This window comes from Leucoraja erinacea, chromosome 32, assembly GCF_028641065.1.
Source record: "Leucoraja erinacea ecotype New England chromosome 32, Leri_hhj_1, whole genome shotgun sequence".
Taxonomy (NCBI): Eukaryota; Metazoa; Chordata; class Chondrichthyes; order Rajiformes; family Rajidae; genus Leucoraja; species Leucoraja erinaceus.
Window position 1 is genome coordinate 24,829,400 of NC_073408.1, and position 14,684 is coordinate 24,844,083.

General features: G+C 45.3%; 1 protein-coding gene across 6 annotated transcripts in view; it reads right to left on the minus strand.

The window, feature by feature from the left end:
- Window positions 1-14,684, minus strand: part of LOC129712461 (rho GTPase-activating protein 32-like) — a 570,135-nt gene that overhangs the window by 138,206 nt on the left and 417,245 nt on the right. For all 6 annotated transcript variants that reach the window (XM_055660923.1, XM_055660920.1, XM_055660918.1 and 3 more), the window contains one exon: window positions 12,979-13,128. In XM_055660923.1, the coding sequence (XP_055516898.1) occupies window positions 12,979-13,128 (150 nt within the window). The remainder of the gene's footprint in view (window positions 1-12,978; window positions 13,129-14,684) is intronic.

Consider the following 14,684-nt stretch of genomic DNA (forward strand, 5'->3'; position numbering starts at 1 on the left):
ATTTAAATTTTTTCTTCATAATCATCTAGTCACTCTTTACCGTTTTTTAGATTTTGTCCAATCTTCTGAGATACTGATCATCGTGCATTTTCTTTAAGTTTAATATATCTTTAACATTTTTAGTTAGCCACTAATGATGGGACATTCCATTGCAATTTTTCGTTCTCATTGGAACATATATTTTTGGTGTGTTCCAGAACATATGCAAGGTGACTCACCACCATCTTCTTGGAGTTAGGGGTGGGAAATAAAATTCTGACTCTGTCTTTGATGCCCACACACCAAGCATTAATTAAAAAAATATGAGTGCTGTCTGCTTTGAAAAACAGCTGTTGAACATTAAACTCCTAGTTTTAGCTTGCTTCAGTTTAATACCTGAACTATATTCCTGTAACCCAGGGATAGGCTTGATAGGCAGACAGTTTTCTTTGGAGTGTCGGAGTGATCTTGTTAAAGTATACAAAAATCACAAGGACATGGATAAAGTGAACCCTCACAATTTTCTTCCAAGAGTGAAGGATTCTAAAACTAGAGCGCATAGCCTTAAAGTACGAGGGGAGAGGGACCTAGGTGGCACTTTTCGCAGGGAATAATCTGTATTTAGAATGTGCTGCCTGAGGAAGCACTGAAGAGGAAACAATTATGGCTAGGATATATGGATATATGGATAGGAAAGATTTAGAGGGCCATGGGCCAAATTTTGGCAAATCGAACTTGCCGAGTATGCCAACTTATTTGGAATGGACAAGTTGGGCTGTACGACTGCGTAACTTTAGTCTTAGAACAGTTCACACACTTAGAATTGAAGGAATTATGGAGCTAAAAGTTTAAGATCAAAGAGAAAATTGAACAAGAAAATGAGAAATTTAATTTCAACATGCGGCTGGACCAATAAAATTTCAAATGTCAAAATGTATAGAAAGGTTCAGCCTCAGATAAGCTGTAAGATCATTTAGTCCATGATAGGATAACGTGATGTTGAGGATATGGATTAGCAGCTCGAGGGCGGCAGCGGTGCAGCGGTAGAGTTGCTGTCTTACAGTGGCGCAGCAGTAGTTAACCATATAACCATATAACAATTACAGCAAGGAAACAGGCCATCTCGACCCTTCTAGTCCGTGCCGAACACGTATTCTCGCGCTCAGACCATACCCCTCCATTCCTTTCCCGTCCATATAACTATCCAATTTATTTTTAAATGATGAAAACAAACCTGCCTCCACCACCTTCACTGGAAGCTCATTCCACACAGCCACCACTCTCTGAGTAAAGAAGTCCGCCCTCATGTTACCCCTAAACTTCTGTCCCTTAATTCTCAAGTCATGTCCCCTTGCTGCCTTAGAGTGGCGCAGCGGTAGAGTTGCTGCCTTACAGTGGCGCAGCGGTAATAATAATAATAATAATAAATTTTATTTATGGGCGCCTTTCAAAAGTCTCAAGAACACCTTACAGAATTTAACAAGAGTAAAAAACATATAATCGGCGTAAACTAAATAATAAAGACATCACCAATACACAAATTAAAGACAGAATTCGATCCAAAGCCAAAAAAAATCAAAAATACAATGTGTAGAGTTGCTGCCTTACAGTGGCGCAGCGGTAGAGTTGCTGCCTTACAGTGGCGCAGCGGTCGAGTTGCTGCCTTACAGCGCCAGAGACCCAGGTTCACTCATAATAAGATTACTCCCCTCCAAGCAAAATAAACACAACCTATCCAGACTCTCCTTATAACTGAAACATTCTAACTCCACAACATTCTGCTCAATCTACACCTCAGCCACTCTCCGTCGTCTGCGAGCATTCCGCTCTCTAGGCCCCCATCTCCTCATCTTCACCATAGATGTCCAGTCACTCTACAGCTCTATCCCCCACCAGTAGGGTCTCAAAGCCCTCCGGTTCTTCCTCGACCGGAGAACCAACCAATCCCCGTCTACTGGCACTCTCCTCCGCCTAGCGGAGCTGGTCCTTAACCTTAATATTTTTTTGTTTGACTCCTCCCATTTCCTACAAATACAAGGCGTAGCTATGGGAACGCGCATGTGCCCCAGCTACGCCTGCCTCTTTGTAGGGTACGTCGAACAATCCTTGTTCGAGATGTACCAGGGCCCCATCCCCGAACTCTACCTCCGCTACATCGACGACTGCATTAGTGCCACCTCCTGCACCCACACACAACTCACTGACTTCATCCACTTCACCACTAACTTCCATCCGGCACTCAAATACACCTGGACTATTTCCGACATTTCCCTACCATTTCTTCACCTCAGTATCTCTATCCCAGGTGATAGACTTCTGACTGACATCCACTATAAACTCACTGACTCCCATGGCTAACTAGACTACACTTCTTCCCACCCTGCTTCCTGAAAGGACTCCATCCCCAACTCCCAATTCCTCCGTCTACGCCGCATCTGCTCCCAGGATAAGGTGTTCCACACCAGGGCGTCGGAAATGTCCTAATTCTTCAGGGAACGGGGGTTCCCCTCCCCTACTATAGAAGAGGCTCTCACCAGGGTCTTTTCCATACCCGGTAACACTGCTCTCTCTTCTCATCCCCCCACTCGTAACAAGGGCAGAGTCCCCCTCGTCCTCACCTTTCACCCCACTAGCCGTCACATACAACAAATAGTCCTCCGTCATTTTCACCACCTCCAACGTAACCCCATCCCCCCCCGTCTGCTTTCCGCAAAGACTGCTCCCTCCGTAACTCCCTGGTCAATTCTTCCCTTCCCACCCGCATGAAATGCTACACTTATCGCTTTACCCCCTCGACTCCATTCAAGGACCCAAGCAGTCGTTCCAGGTGCGGCAGAGGTTCACCTGCACCTCCTCCAACCCCATCTATTGCATCCGCTGCTCTAGATGTCAGTTGATCTACACCGGTGAGACCAAGCATAGGCTTGTCGATCGTTTCGCCGAAAACCTACGCACGGTCCGCAATAACCAATCTGATCTCCCGGTGGCTCAGCACTTCAACATTCCGAATCCAACCTTTCTGTCCTGGGCCTCCTCCATGGCCAGAGTGAGCACCACCGGAAATTGGAGGAGCAGCACCTCATATTCCGCTTGGGCAGTTTGCACCCAGCGGTATGAACATTGACTTCTCCAATTTCCGATAGCCCTTGCTATCTCCTCCCCTTCTCAGCTCTCCCTCTACCCTCTGGCTCCTCCTCTTCCTTTCTTCTTCCCACACCCGCCCCCCCCCCCACATCAGTCTGAAGAAGGGTTTCGGCCCGAAACGTTGTCTATCTCCTTCGCTCCATAGGTGCTGCTGCACCCGCTGAGTTTCTCCAGCACTTTTGTCTACCTTTGATTTTCCAGCATCTACAGTTCCTTCATAAACATCCTGCTCAATCTACTCTGCACCCTCTGCAGTTTACCCTCCTATAAAATGATAACTTGAATTGCACCCAATGCACCATTGCCCTCTTGACATCCACATTCCTTACATTTGATGTCCTTATCCTTCATCCTGATGGAACAAGTTGGCTCTGAACATAAAAAGATTCCCAGTTCGATTGTATATTTACTGGCATCTTCTCCCAGCCTATAGTTACTAGATTAAAATTGAAATTGGGCCTTCCCGAAATTCTTGCAGTGAACAAAATCTTTGCGCGCCAACGGCCTGTCGCGTAACGGCCAAAGTGGGAGAGGCCCAAGACCCTGGTGCGGCGCAACATCTCACCTCCAACAGCAGCAGAAGCAGGCAAACGATCGCCAAACTCGGCCTGGGACTCACGGCCATTGCGGTCCGGATCCGCCCCCACTCCTACTCCCAGAGCGGGGCCAAGAAAATTGAAGATAGGCACAAAATGCAGGAATAACTCAGCGGGACTGGCAGCATCTCCGGAGAGAAGCAATGGGTGACGTTTCAGGTCAAGACCCTTATTTTCAGACTGAAGAAGTCTCAACACGAAACATCACCCATTCCTTCTCTCCAGAGATGCTGCCGGTCCCCGCAGAGTTACTCCAGCTTTGTGTCCATCTTCAAATGACGTCACGCGCTCCAGACGGCTGTGCGTACGCATGTAATCGCGCCCGAACTTCGCTCGACCGTATCGGCTCAACGCGACCACGAGGTCGCGTAATTTGCGTGTCAAGGACATGTAAGTGGGACAGGCCCTTGAAGCACTGTTCCCAAAATGCTAATCACACAACTAGCCTAGCGGCATTCACCAAGTTGAGGTTCCCATTAACGCATTCCTCGTTTTACCATTCCTATTATAATGATATAATGATTATACCATTTACCATCCCATCGCCCCGCCTTACCTCTCTGAGCTGCTCCACCCATACGCTCCTGCCCGGTCCCTCAGGTCAGCTGGTCAGCTGCTCCTGGAGGTACCGAGGTCTAGTCGGAGGCTCAGAGGGGATAGAGCCTACTCTGTTGCTGCTCCGGCACTCTGGAACACCCTGCCGTTGCACATCAGACAGGCCCCCTCTCTGTCCATCTTCAAATCCAGTGTTAAAACACATTTGTACTCCCTGGCTTTTGACCATGCCTGAGGCTTTGCTTCTGTTTGTGGTGTTTTTGACGTTTCTTTATTTTACATGCCTTTTCCTACTATTTATTTTGATTGTTATTTTTGGTGTGTATTAACTTTTTTGTCAATGATTAGTGATGTACAGAACTTTGTTGCAGCTATGTTTGTTTTTAAAGTGCTCTATAGATAAAATTATTATTATTATTATTATTATTAACGCATTCATCGTTTTACCATTAGAATCAATCAAGTTATTAGTCAGCAATGTAGAGAGGCTTACTTAAAAATCATGTGAAAATGCAATGGGCACTTTTCTTTCGTGTGAAGTGGGTTTCAGGATTAAGGACAAGTTATTCCCACTTGGTTCTGTCAGTTTTGGGGTGACCAACGAGCCCATTGTTGGAACCATAAACTCTTGTGCAGGAAGTACCTGCTAGCATGGCAGATGGATAGCCTGCGAGGTGATGGACTCTTTCTGCCCTTTACATTGGGCTTTTGTTACATGGGCTCCAGGTCTGTAATACCACCCTGAATGCTCCTTCGCCATTTTGAACAGTCAAGGACAAGGCATTCCCAAGAAAGAGTAGGGTGTTGCATTCCTTCAAGGAGGCTTTGAGACTAAACTTGACCCTCTTCCTTTATCCATCTGGCAAACATTTCCCATGACTGTCTGCAGAGTATATGGATGGTTTCAAACTTTGGTGCCAGGAATTGGAATGACATGGTCTGCCCAACACAACTAAGGCATCAACCATGCCCGCTTTGAACATAAGGTCAGGGGAATGACATCACCCGCCCTGGCAGCCTCGGGTTCACCTGTACTGATGGTCACTGTCACAGATGTCAGACTGGCTGTACTGACAATGACAGTGGCCGTGGCCGTCCTGACTCTGCTCACGTCATCAGGACCTGCATCTTTAACCTCACTCTACTCTACCTGCTTTAAAAAAGGAATACTAACATCCCATTACCAAAGAAAAGCAAGGCAGTGTGCCTTAATGACTACCAATCAGTGGCTCTGACATCTATACCTGGCTTATCCAATATCTCCAAATGATATCAAAGCTAATATCATCGAAGACCGACACCACCCTGGCCACCCTCTCATCTGGTTGCTATCGTCAGGAAGGTGATACAGGATCCTAGTGTCAAGAATAGATTATTTCCGTCACCCATTGGCCTCTTGAACTACACGGCTCAACCTGTCAGATGTTGCTTTACCCTCAAACATCTGCTTCCAAGCTTCTTTTGTCGGGTATGCTCTTGCACCACTGAAATAAACCGTCCCAATTTAGGGCCTAAAAGTGAGGACAAACTATTTCTTTCCAGAACTACATTGAAATGTACAGAATTGTAGTTACTGTACTCAAAGTCTTCCCAAGATAAGGTCGGGTACTATCCCATTTCTAGCAGGACATGTTGTTTCAAAAAATTATCTTGGGCAAACTTAAATACTGTCTCATCCAAGCCCCTTGCATAAAAATAATCCCCGTCTTGCAAATCTGCTCCTCTAATTCCTGCTCACTATTGGGAGACCTATAGTACATGTTTAAGATTGTGAGTCTCTTATTCCTATATTTTACAAATATGACTTTATTGGATGACAGCTCCAGGATATCCTCAAAGTACTGATGTGATGTTCTCCCTGTGTGACCCGGCCCCTCCTTGACCTTTGCATGTTCTATACCCTAGAACATTTCACTGCCAATCCCACCCTTCTCTGAACCATGTTTCTGTGCATGCAGTAGTTATAGTTATATAGATGGACGGTATATATAGTTATCTACAGGCCCCCAAACAGTAGCCTGGATGTAGGGTGCAAGTTGAATCATGAGTTAAAATTGGCATGTCGCAAAGGTAATGCTACAGTTGTTGTGGGAGATTTCAACATGCAGGTAAACTGGGGAAATCAGGTTGGTACTGGACCCCAAGAAAGGGAGTTTGTGGAGTGCCCCCATGATAGATTCTTAGCGCAGCTTGTACTGGAGCCTACCAGGGAGAAGGCAATTCTGGATTTAGTGTTGTGTAATGAACCTGATTTGAGAAGAGAACAAGGTGAAGGAGCCATTAGGAGGTAGTGACCATAATATGATGTTTTAATCTACAATTTGAGTGGGAGAAGGGAAAATCGGAAGTGTCCGTATTACAATTAAACAATGGGGACTATGGGGCCATGAGGGAGGAGCTGGCCAAAGTTGGCTGGAAAGATACCCTAGCAGGGATGACAGTGGAACAACAATGGCAGGTATTTCTGGGAATAATTCAGAATGTGCAGGATCAGTTCATTCCAAAGAGGAAGAAAGATTCCAAGGTGAGTCCGAGGCGATCGTGGCTGAAAGGGAAGTCAGGGACAGTATAAAAATAAAAGAGAATAAGTATAACATAGGATACTTTTAAACAGCAACAGAAGATAACAAAAAAGGCAATACGGGAATAAAAGGTGAGGTGCGAAGGTAAGCTAGCCAAGAATATAAAGGAGGATAGTAAAAGCTTTTTTAGGTATGTGAAGAGGAAAACATTATTTAAGACCAAAGTTGGACCCTTGAAGACTGAAACAGGTGAATTTGTTATGGGGAACAAGGAAATGGCAGACGAGTTGAACAGGTACTTTGGATCCGTCTTCACTATGGAAGACACAAACAATCTCCCTGATGTACTAGTGGCCAGAGGATCTAGGGAGACTGAGGAACTGAAGGAAATCCACATCAGGCAGGAAATGGTGTTGGGTAGACTGATGGGACTGCAGGCTGATAAATCCCCAGGGCCTGATGGTCTACATCCCAGAGTATTAAGGAGGAATGGTAGACAAAAATGCTGGAGAAACTCAACGGGTGAGGCAGCATCCATGTAGCGAAGGAAATAGGCAACATTTTTGGTCGAGACTTTCTTCAGACTGAAGAACTGTATTTAAGGAAGTGGCTCTAGAAATCGTGGATGCATTGGTGATCAATTTTCCAATGTTCTGTAGATTCAGGATCAGTTCCTGTGGATTGGTGGGGAGCTAATGTTATCCCACTCTTTAAGAAGGCGGGAAAGAGAAAACAGGGAATATAGACCAATTAGCCTGACATCGGTGGTGGGGAAGATGCTGGAGTCCATCATAAAAGATGAAATAGCGGCCTCTTTGGATAGCAGTAATAGGATTGGTCCGAGTCAGCATGGATTTACGAAGAGGAAATCATGCTTGACTTATCGTCTGGAATTTTTTGAGGATGTAACTAGGGAAATTGACAAGGGAGAGCCAGTGGATGTAGTGTACTTGGACTTTCAGAGAGCATTTGATAAGGTCCCACATAGGAGATTAGTGGGCAAAATTGGAGAACATGGTATTGGGGGTAGGGTACTGACATGGATAGAAAATTGGTTGGCAGACAGGAAACAAAGAGTAGGGATTAACGGGTCCCTTTCAGAATGGCAGACAATGACAAGTGAGGTACCTCTAGGCTTGGTGCTGGAACCGCAGCTATTTATAATATCTATTCATGACGTGGATGAAGGGATTAAAAGTAACATTAGCAAATTAAGCAGACGACACAAAGCTGGGTGGCAGTGTGAATTGTGCGGAGGATGCAATGAGGATGCAGGGTGATGTGGACAGGTTGGGTGAGTGGGCAGATGCATGGCAGATGCAGTTTAATGTGGATAAATGTGAGGTTATCCACTTTGATGGCAAAAACAGGAAGGCAGATTATTATCTGAATGGTGTCAAGTTAGGAAAAGGGGAAGTACAACGAGATCTGGGGTTCCTTGTTCAACTGTCACTGAAAGTAAGCATGCAGGTACGGCAGGCAGTGAAGAAAGCGAATGGCATGTTGGCCTTCATAAAAAGGGGAGTTGAGTATAGGAGTAAGGTGTTCCTTCTGCAGTTGTACAGGGTCCTAGTGAGACCACACCTGGAGTATTGTGTGCAGTTTTGGTCTCCATATTTGAGGAAGGACATTCTTGCTATTGAGGGAGTGCAGCGTAGGTTCACGAGGTTAATTCCCGGGATGGCGGGACTGTCATATGTTGATAGAATGGAGCGGCTGGGCGTATACCCTGGAATTTAGAAGGATGAGAGGGTATCTTATTGAAACATATAAGATTATTAAGGGTTTGGGCACACTAGAGGCAGGAAACATGTTCCCGATGTTGGTAGAGTCCAGAACCAGGGGTCACAGTTTAAGAACAAGGGGCATTGGAGGCCCATTCTCTGGCTGCTTTCAAGAGAGAGTCAGATAGAGCGCTTATAGATAGCGGAGTCAAGGGATATGGGGAGAAGGCAGGAACGGGGTACTGATTGTAGATGATCAGCCACAATGTGCTGGCTCGAAGGGGCGAATGGCCTAATCCTGCACCTAATGTCTATAAGCCAGTTCGGTATTCCGACTGCGCATGCACAGGTCATGGGTCGCTCGGGATAAACACTTTCGGCAGCCGTTCTGCTGCATGGGTGCAGACCTGCGCCTCGTCCCTAACCAGCCGCCTCTCACTGTCTTTCCCCGTCTCCCACTCGCATCTGCCCCCTCCTCTCTCGCTGTTACACCCCGCTCTCCCCCGCTACCAGGCACCGTTCACTTTTTTTATTCTTGAATGACCTTCTACAAATCCCATGATTCCTGCCGTTTTTCGGAATACCGAACTGGCTTATTGTAATGTCATAATTCCAAGTGGTGATCCATGCTTTAGGTTCATCTGATTTAGTTGTGCATCTGCTTGATACTGCCAACCTTCCCATGCTCCCTGACCTGTTTCTGTCTGCTCTGCCAACTGTACACATTATCATGCTTAATTTATCCTCGATATTTGAGTCAATCTCACAACATGCAGCACTACCATCATGCTTCTAAAGGCAAGCTAGATTAGCCAAAGCCTAAAGTACTGTGAGCAAACAGTCAGGGAAGATATTACGGCAGTGCTTTGGCAGGATAGATTGGAGGGCTCGTCTAGGGAGGCTATTTGGGTGGAACTGAGAAGTGGGAAAGGTGTAGCAACACTTATAGGGGTGTATTATAGACAGCCAAATGGGGAACGAGAATTGGAAGAGCAAATATGTAAGGAGATAGCAGATATTAGTAGTAAGCACAAGGTAGTGATTGTGGGAAATTTCAACTTTCCACACATTGACTGGGAAACACATTCTGTAAATGGGCTGGATGGGTTGGAGTTTGTAAAATGTGTGAAGGATAGTTTTTTGCAGCAATACATAGAGGTACCTACTAGAGGAGGGGCAGTGCTGGACCTCCTGTTAGGAAATGAGACGGGACAGGTGGCGGAGGTATGCGTTGGGGAGCACTTCGGGTCCAGTGATCTCAATACCATTAGTTTCAATATAATTATGGAGAAGGTCAGAACTGGACCTAGGGTTGAGATTTTTGATTGGAGAAAGTCTAACTTTGATGAGATGCGAGATGATTTAAAAGGAGTGAACTGGGACATTTTGTTTCATGGGAAAGATGTAGAAGAGAAATGGAGGACATTTAAAGGGGAAATTTTAAGAGTACAGAATCTTTATGTTCCTGTTTGGTTGAAAGGAAACAGTAAACATTGGAAAGAGCCCTGGTTTTCAAGGGAAATTGGACATCTTGTTCGGAAAAAGAGGGAGATCTACAATAATTATAGGCAGCATGAAGTAAATGAGGTGCTTGAGGAGTATAAGGAATGTAAAAGAATCTTAAGAAAGAAATTAGAAAAGCTAAAAGAAGATATGAGGTTGCTTGTGGCAAGTAAGGTGAAAGTAAATCCAAAGGGTGGTAAAGAAAGCTTTTGGTATGCTAGCCTTTATAAATCAGAGCATTGAGTATAGAAGCTGGGATGTAATGTTAAAATTGTACAAGGCATTGGGGAGACCAAATCTGGAGTATGGGTGTACAATTTTGGTCGCCCAATTATAGGAAGGATGTCAACAAAATAGAGAGAGTACAGAGGAGATTTACTAGAATGTTGCCTGGGTTTCAACAACTAAGTTACAGAGATAGGTTGAATAAGTTAGGTCTTTATTCTCTGGAGCGCAGAAGGTTAAGGGGGGACTTGATAGAGGTCTTTAAAATGATGAGAGGGATAGACAGAGTTGATGTGGACAAGCTTTTCCCTTTGAGACTAGGGAAGATTCAAACAAGAGGACATGACTTCAGAATTATGGGACAGAAGTTTAGGGGTAATATGAGGGGGAACTTCTTTACTCAGAGAGTGGTAGCGGTGTGGAATGAGCTTCCAGTGGAAGTGGTGGAGGCAGGTTCATTGGTATCATTTAAAAATAAATTGGATAGGCATATGGATGAGAAGGGAATGGAGGGTTATGGTATGAGTGCAGGCAGGTGGGACTAAGGGGAAAAAAAAGTTGTTCGGCACGGACTTGTAGGGCCGAGATGGCCTGTTTCCGTGCTGTAATTGTTATATGGTTGTTATATGGTTAAATGAAAAGGGGGGGACTATTGACTAAGTGGCTTTGCGCCAGGAGAGAAGAGAATGGTGTATGTGAACAAGGATGAAGGAAATGTGTAGTGGGGGGGAGAGCGATCCATTTGGAGAAATGGATGAGATGGTATGGTACAGATTGGGCTGGGTCATGCGAGTAAAAATAAATTGGATAAGCATATGGATGAGAAGGGAATCGAGGGTTATGGTATGAGTGCAGGCAGGTGGGACTAAGGGAAAAAAGTTGTTCGGCACGGACTTGTAGGGCCGAGATGGCCTGTTTCCGTGCTGTAATTGTTATATGGTTATATGGTTATCCCTGCAACTGCACAGGTCCTCTTCAAGTTTTGATGCAACATGTTCTTCTGGTATTGATCCTACCTGCGCCAGAAGTGATTCCAACAATCCAAGTGCCAACCAACACCCCCCATTCACTTGTTTTATACTCCTATTCTTACCCTCGCTAGCACGTGGCACGGGGAGTAATCGTGACTTTATAACCTGAGAGGACTAGAGTTCCTGCCCTTTAACTTCTGCCTAACTCTCCGAGCTCATCATCTTCCAACCTATGTAGTTAATACCAATGTGCGCTGCAAAATCTGCCATTCTCCCTCTCTTCAGAACGTTTCTGTGCCTAATCCAAGAGATCCCTGATCGTAGCAGCAGAGAGGTAACAGATCAATCTGGAGTCTCGCTTCAACCGTACAAGTCAGCCTCTTCCTCTCACTAGTGTATCCTCCACTACAATGGCTCACTTAGACATTTTCCTCCTCTGCTGTGCAACAGCACAAACATTCAGGATTCCTCATTGCTTCAGCAAATGTGGCTGTTCCCATATCCCCCCCAATAGTATCCAAAACCTATACCCGTTTGAGGGGGAAATGACTACATTAACTCCCGCACTATCTGCCTGCATTTGCCCCTCCTGCTGATCACCTATCTATTTTCTGAACGTGGTGTGACTGTTCATTAAACACACTATCTATAGTATGATATCATATCATACTATCTACATTCTGAAAAAAGGTCTCGACTCAAAACGCTGTGTGTCCATTTCCCTCCACAGATGCTGCCTGACCTCGAGTTCCTCCAGCAGTTTGTCTTCGGCTCAAGATTCCAACATCTGCAGTCTCTTGTGTCTTAGATCTACAACGACGTTGTTGCTCAACAGGAAGCCAGTGCAAGTCAATGACCACAAGACCTTCCAGATGTTGAGAAGCAGCTTTGTGCACCCTCAATAACATTTTACAAATTCTCCAGCAAACAGAAAATGTTGTTGCATTTGTTCACTTCAAATCTGATATTGATAAAAAATGTATTGAGAAATGACAGTAGATGCTGTTCTGTCATAAGAGAGGCACAATTTCACATGCCAATGAAACAAGGTTAAGGAGCTAAATAGACTGCTCCGCTTCATCTCGTACTTGTGCCGAGTTAGAAAATGAGCAACCTTTTGGACGGGTTTAAGTTTAACTATTGCAACAGCGTGTCTCTCATTACTTTGATAAAAATAATTCTGAACTACTAATGCAATCAAGCACAACTGCCAGTTCTCTGGACTGAATGCTTCCTCAATAAGAAAGGGACACACATATTGATTAACATAATTCATCCAGATTTTAAATTAAAGGAATTATTCAGGTTGATTTGTAATTCGACAGACCTGCCTAGCATTCGTTATAGATTGCAAGACTAAGCGAGGTGGAGGTATTTCCTGGAGCCCTCCCTCACTGTGCGACTGCTGTCGAGGCGACAGATGGCGCAATGGGCTAAGTGTTCGGCTGGCGACCGGAAGGTAGCCGGTTCGAATCCCGCTTGGAGTGCATACTGTCGTTGTGTCCTTGGGCAAGACACTTCACCCACCTTTGCCTGCGTGCGAATGTGTGTGAATGATTGGTGGTGGTCGGAGGGGCCGTAGGCGCAGATTAGCAGCCACGCTTCCGTCAGTCTGCCCCAGGGCAGCTGTGGCTACAGAAGTAGCTCACCACCACCGAGTGTGACTGAGGTGTGATTGAATAATGCGATGTAAAGCGCCTTGAGTATCTAGAAAGGCGCTATATAAATCCCATCCATTATTATTACTTGTGGTGCTTACCATCGTAACCAGAGTTGAGCAGGTGTTCGCCCAAGTCACAGCCAAACACTCGCTCCTTCAGGATTCCTCGTTGCTTCAGCTTTTGTTTGGTGGGTCGCGACTTCATGAAGGTGCGTAGGAAGGTGATCAGCTTGCCGTGCTTTTTGGAAACTGTCGAACAAAAACAAAAATAAGTAATTTAGTTCAATGGGTTAAAGATGAATCTGTACGTTTAACAAAACTACAACTCGTTCTTGCTCTGTGATAGCTGGCTCACTGCCATCCTGACATGTTGGAAGATTAAATTAATTAAAGAGCCACCAATGATTCATTGGTTCAAGGCAGTGCTTGAACATTGCTGGGTTGTACCGCTGCAGTAAAGTTTCTGTTGTAAATGTGATCTGCTTCACAGTGGGCACCTACAGCTAGAACACAATTACCACTGGGTGAGTGAGGGTCATTGAAAGACTCTGCCACAGCTGCAGCGTTGGTCACTGCCCCTCAGGTCTGACTTAAACAGAGACTGAATGTCGCCTGAACATGAAAGCTAAACTTCCTGGATTAGCAATGGATTAAGGTGGTACTCTGAAAGCCAATGGATTGTTCTTACAAGGAACAGGAAGACATGACGTAACTGTTGCCTCTTCCGCAAATGAAGTATCCCGTGTCTGCATGCAGTAAGGCCGAGGCAACATTCAGGTATGCGCTAAGTAGCAGGTAACATTCACACCGCAAAAACCAATCACTATTTACAACACGAGTTAATCTAACCACTTATCCTTAATATTAAATGACATTACCATCATCAAGACTGCCACCATCAACAACCTGTGGGTCACCACGGCCCAAAAACTCAACTGGACCAACCACATCAATACTGGCCGCACGAGGAGGTCAGAGCCTGGGTATCCTGCTATGAATAACTCTCCTTCTAATATTATAAGGATTGTCCACCACCCACTAGACATAGCAAAGCATATAATAGAATACTGTCCACTTGCCCGGATGAGTGCAGTGCCAACTCAAGAAAACTCAGTACCACACAGAACAAGGCAGCCCACTTGAATGGCACCCCCTCGACACCCTAACCATAATCCCCTTCAGGGAGCTATAAACGCACTGCAAGTGTACACTTTATCTATTCCAAAAGCCAACCCTGGGACATTTGCCAGGAAGATGATCAACAGTAGTTGGTGCCTGCAGGTTTCCCCAAGTTGCACACTATCCTGCCTTGTCACTAGGTCATGCCCCTGGAACTCCTGCCCAACAGACTGTTGGAGTACCTTCATCAGGATTGCAGTGGTTCAAGGCACTAGCTCACCACCAATCGCTGAAGGGATTTCAAGATACAATCCCATATCCCACAAATAAATCCTGACGCTTGATACATCAAGGGTGGATGGTGTCCAAAGTACACCGTAATAATCTGAGCATTTTGTGCATTTTAAGCTATGCGGCCAGTAGCAGGAAAGGCCTGGGAACACACACATCATGTGTTGAGTTTGAGTGAGACATGGTGCATTTCATATGAATTCTCAAGTGGAAGGAATTTCTGTTCCCACCATGTTTGAAGTAATTTTTCTCCCTTCTTTGGATTAGTGCTGCTGGCAATTCAGAAGATGAATGAGTGATCTTGGACCTCTTCACACTGTGACAATTGCACCAGGTAGACAACCCACTGCAGCCTCCAGAAATAAAGGGTAGGCTTTATCAATGCAGACGTATAA